The sequence below is a fragment of the Suricata suricatta genome, chromosome 16 (assembly GCF_006229205.1).
Source record: "Suricata suricatta isolate VVHF042 chromosome 16, meerkat_22Aug2017_6uvM2_HiC, whole genome shotgun sequence".
Classification (NCBI taxonomy): domain Eukaryota; kingdom Metazoa; phylum Chordata; class Mammalia; order Carnivora; family Herpestidae; genus Suricata; species Suricata suricatta.
The window spans coordinates 58,141,482-58,146,469 of NC_043715.1; the positions used below are offsets into that span (position 1 = coordinate 58,141,482).

At 49.2% G+C, this 4,988-nt stretch overlaps 1 protein-coding gene across 1 annotated transcript; it reads right to left on the bottom strand.

Moving 5' to 3' along the window:
* Nucleotides 1-3,702: 3,702 nt before the first annotated feature.
* On the bottom strand, nt 3,703-4,529 carry LOC115279924 (zinc finger protein 80-like). Its single transcript, XM_029924423.1, has 3 exons — nt 4,195-4,529; nt 3,993-4,104; nt 3,703-3,891 (listed from the first exon to the last, which is right to left on the bottom strand). Exons 1-3 carry the CDS (start codon nt 4,527-4,529, stop codon nt 3,703-3,705), a joined length of 636 nt encoding a protein of 211 aa, XP_029780283.1.
* Between the last annotated feature and the right edge of the window lie 459 nt (nt 4,530-4,988).

Below are 4,988 nucleotides of genomic sequence, written 5' to 3' on the forward strand. Positions count from 1 at the left end.
TGGCCACCATGGCTGAAGCCCCACCCTGGGACAGCTGTGGTAGGAGGCTGCTGCTTATGTGGCCTTAGGCAAGCCTCCTCGGCTTCCAGGAAAAGAATACAATTAAAAACCATACAAGAAAATAAGTCCTGGGGATGAAATATGCAGCATGGTGACTATGGTTAACAATACTATATAAAAAATCATTTAAGAGTTTTAAAGTAGGTGATAGATAATTACTTGCCTGCAGCATCATTGCGTACTAACATTAAATGGTGCTCTCAGCCGGTGGTTCCCAAACCAGGAGCATTAGCATCACAGGGAACTATGCTAAAAACGCATCTACCGGGTGCCGCATCGCACCGAGTCCATGCCTGAATCTCAGCTCTCAAGAAAGCGCTACATCCACGGGGGGTGCGTGCAAACCGAAATCACTGAGGCTGGAGAAGCTATCCCTGTGGAGGAGCACAGACGAGAAAAAACAATGAAGATAAAATCTCTGCCTATATTCCAGGTACCCCTAATATTTCTTTTCTTAAGACCATGCACAAAGTAGGGGCACATGGGCGGCTCAGTCGGTTAAGCATCCCACTTCGGCTCAGGTCACCATCTCATGGTCTGTGAGTTTGAGGCCTAGGTCGGACTTTGGGCTGACAGTCCTAAGCCTACTTTGGGTTCTCTGTCTCCCTCTCTGCCCCTCCCTGCTCTCTCAAAAACAAACATTTTTTTTTTTAAAGACCATACACGAGGTATACTTGTTGCCAGTCACTCTCAATATACTTATGGTTCTGGAACAAAGTGGAAGAACCACTTCAAGGATCTGCTGATGAAAAAACCCAGGCCAACCTAGATTTCTATAAATGGAAAAACTCTTTCAAAAAAAAGAATACAAAACAATACTGTTTCAAGCCAAAAATGAAGAATTCAATGGAAGATGAACACACATAAACTGAAATCCTAAAGGTTTTATTTAAGGACATTGGAAAGCACTTTCACATGAAATATTTGCCATTACAGAAGGAAGGAGGACCCAAGAGCGGAATGCATATGCATCTGTTCATTACTTGCCTTAAACAACAAAAGCATTTCCTTGTGGAGTTAGACTGATGGAATTCACATGCATAATCTCATATGACAAGATACATATCACATATACCAAGAAAGAACATGCTAGTTCATCTTCTAAGTCCCTTTATATTGCCTGAGAAGACAGAAAAGTATTTATAACTCTGTCCTCTACTGTTTTAAGTGTTTGTAAATTTTAGCTTAAACAATAACAAACAGAATATGCTTTTTAAACTAGAATTTTTTAAAAATCTGAATTGTAAGTAATAGTTGATTTTTAAGGACCAGATAAAGAATGAGGCAAAGAAAGCCATAAAATAAGAGGATATATTAATCCCAAATATATCAAATATTACATTAAGCATGAGATAAATTAGATTAGCAGTCCTTTTTTCTTTTTTAACTTTATTTACTTAAGTGATGTCTACACCCAACATGGGGCTTGAACTCAGGACCCCAAGTGCGTGCTCTTCAATCTGAGCCGGCCAGGTGCTCCATCAGTCAGTACTTTTAGATGGTTCAACTCCCTTCACAAGGTACTTAACTTTCACCAATAACTTTCAAGTGCAGGTCTTGAATTTCCAGTAAAGCACAGCTAACATTCTGGGGCATCCTCAGCCACTCTTATCTCCACCAGGAAAAGAAACCAGGGGTGACAGTGTCCTGCCTTTGGCTGGTGGGGAACCCAGACCTTATGCTGAGGGTCACCACAATCTATGAACAAGTTTCAGGCCTCAAATCAGCTGAGGCATCCTGGGGCCCTGCAGTGTATTTTTACCAAATCCCATCAGCACATCTCATGATGAGAAAGACCAGGTGGCAAAAGGGGTAACACACTAGTGAAAACGATTCTAACAACAGCAAACACTGAAGAATATCCACAGGCTGACACCGGGTACTTTATAACACTTTCCTGTAACCTGAACAACAACCTGGCAAAGGGCATCAGTCAACAACACTCTTGTTTTCCGGATAGTGAGCTGAGGCTTATTAGATCACTCAGTTTGCAGAGGAGGAAACCGAGGGCCCCCAAATTCCTGAGCTGCCCTGAGTCCCAGCTCCTGGTAAGAAGCACCACTGAGGACAGTGCCCGCGGTGAGGCGGGTGTCATCACTGCCCTGCCCGGCCGCCTGTGCAGATTCACCTCCCCGGGCCCCCTCTCCATCAGAGAAATAAGGCCATGGCAAATTCACTGCCCATGTGACCAGCATGAGGACAAAGAGGCCTGCAGATTCTGTCCAAGAAAGGAAGTCTTCAGCTTCACTTGCTCACTCAACACACCAGGCGCTGACTGACACGAGGACAGGTCCCATGTCATGTTCCGAGGGACACAGACGGCTCTCTCTGGAGGACTGAGGAGGGAAAGTCATTCCCTGGGGGGCCACTCATCATCCCAATTATGCACACGTCCCATGGGCTCTGCCTCCAAACATGTCCTAAGTCATCCGCTCCCCACCAACTCCGATGCCACCACCCTGGGTCAGGTAACTGCCAATCAACCCCTGAGTTACACAGTCGCCTCGTCTCTCCCCCACATCACTTCTTCCTTCTTCGGTTCACTCTCTCCACAGCAGCCAAGGGGAAGTTTAAAGAACATGCCACCACCCTGATGGATCCCTTCCTCGGCCTCCCGACGCCACGCATCTGGTCCTGTGCTGCCGACTCACGGTCCACTACTCACTTCCTCCAGACACCCTGGCCTTCAGCTGTTTCCTCTAACAAAGCCAGTTCTTGCCTGTCTCAGGGGCTTGGCACAGGCTGTTCCCCTTGCTGGAAATGTTCTTCTTCATCTTTGAACATGCCTGGGGCTCCTCCATTCCTCATGGATAAGCATGATACCACCCTTTGTAGACTGTCTGCTCCTCTGGCCATGCTTCATGGTTTGACGTATGTATCTTCCCACTTTTGTAACAAGAGAAGGCCTGCGGGGAGATGACATAACCAAGGTCACCCAGATGGTGATGGGCACAGCTCAGAAGCATTGGAATTCCAATAGTCCCGAGGGTCCGAAACGTTAGCCACTGGACCACTCTTCCCAAAGGACATCTGTCCTCCTTGCCTAAGTTTGGACCTTGATCTTCATTATGCCACACGGGGGCCACAGGCACATTGCTGTCACAGCATCAGAGGGACTAAATCACATCTCTGTGTTATCATGAGTTTTTCTTCTAGACAGCAAGGCCCATGTCTCAGCCACCCATGTAGCTCCAGGACTCCAGGCACCATGCAAGGTCATGGGCGTGAAGGATGGGGTTCTGGTGACTCCCATCACACCAGCGAGAGCACAGCAGGCCCCCGTGAACACAGAAAGTTCGATGGGGAGATGTGGACAATGAGGGGAGAGGGCCCTTCATCCACTGCAAAGCATGTCACTTGTGCTTTGGGACAAACAGGCCCAGGCCTCTTTGAGGGCCGCTTGACAGCAAAGCACTCTCAGGAATGGGAAGAAGGTCCTTCTCCTGAGAACCAAGTCATTTGGGGAGCCCGGCCTCCAGTCTCTGCAGCGCCGGGGCTCAGTCACAGGTAAAGTTACCGCTGGAGCCCCAGCAGGGGCCGTGCACACGAAGGAGGACACGTCTGCAGGGAGCCTCGGCTTCAAACTCTCAGAGGCCAAATGACACTCTCCTTCTGGTCCAACGATCTGCCGCAACCGTTACCTTAAAAAGGTCTCTTTTGGAACTCAGTATGAGTTCTCTGATGTTGACCGAGGTCTGTGTTCCGGTAAAAGGCCTTCCCACATCTCTTGCACTTATGGGCCTTTACTCCACTGTGGAGCTTCTGATGAGTGGTGAGGGTTGAGCGGTGGCTGTAGGTCTTTCCGCACTCGCTGCACTCGTAGAGCTTCTCCTGGGAATGACACCTCATGTGGCGAGTTACAGAGAAGCTGTTGCAAAAGGCCTTCCCACACGCTTTGCACTCAAGGGGCTTGTCTGCAGTGTGGGTCTGACAAAACCAGAGCGGCGGGCAAAGGGCTTTCCGCACTCGCCATACATGTACAGCTTCCCTCCATTGTGGATGCGCCAGGGGTCCCTGAGGTGTGACCTGCGGCGGAAGGCCTTCCTGCACTCGGCACACACGAAGAGCTTCTCCCCGGTGTGCACACGCTGGTGCTCCGTGAGGTGTCACCTGCGGCCCAAGGCCTTCTCACACCTGACGCACTCGGCGGTGCTGGTGAGCACTGCCTGCCTGAGGAAGGCCTCCCCGCACTTGCTGCACGTGGACTGTTTCACTATAGTGTGAATCCACTTATGTTGGAGAAGGAACTGATTGTTCTCAAACCCGTTCCCATATTCCTTGCACTTGTGGTTCTTCCCTCCATGAGTTGAAGGGTCCCTCCGCGATCCATACTCATGGAGACCATCCCCTGCAGAGACTCGCTCCTGGAAGTCCTGCGTGCACTGATTTTTACCTGTTCCCAAATGACCACACTCAGGGCTCATCTCTCCAGGGAGGGTCTCCTTGAAAGGGACTAGCCCTGTCTTCATGGGCCCTCCCTGTTTTTCTGAGGATCCTTCTTGTTCCCTGGCTTCTCCCAACACGGAAACACTGGAGTTTTCCTGAGTCAGTAACCTGTGAGGTGAGCGTCCCTCGAACATGGCTGGTGGAGAAGCAGAAGGCTCTGTGGTCCTTGTTTTTGCATCACCTGAAGAGAATCCAATACACGAAAGAGGCCCATTAGCAATAGTGACGTAAAGAAACACAATCACCCAGCCGGCGGGAAAGCAGTGCCAATGAACTGTTCACTCATCTCTGAAACTCAGGGTTTTTTTTTTTTTTTTTTTTGCTGGTCCTTGGGTTCTGACACCCTTAAAGGGACACCCTTGAGGAGAATTAGGGGCAGGGTCCATGGTGGAATCCCTTCCTCTCTGTCCAGAAGGGAGAGAAATGATGACACCACATGCTGTGTTTGTTCTAAGAAGGACGTCACATGGTGTTACCAAGAA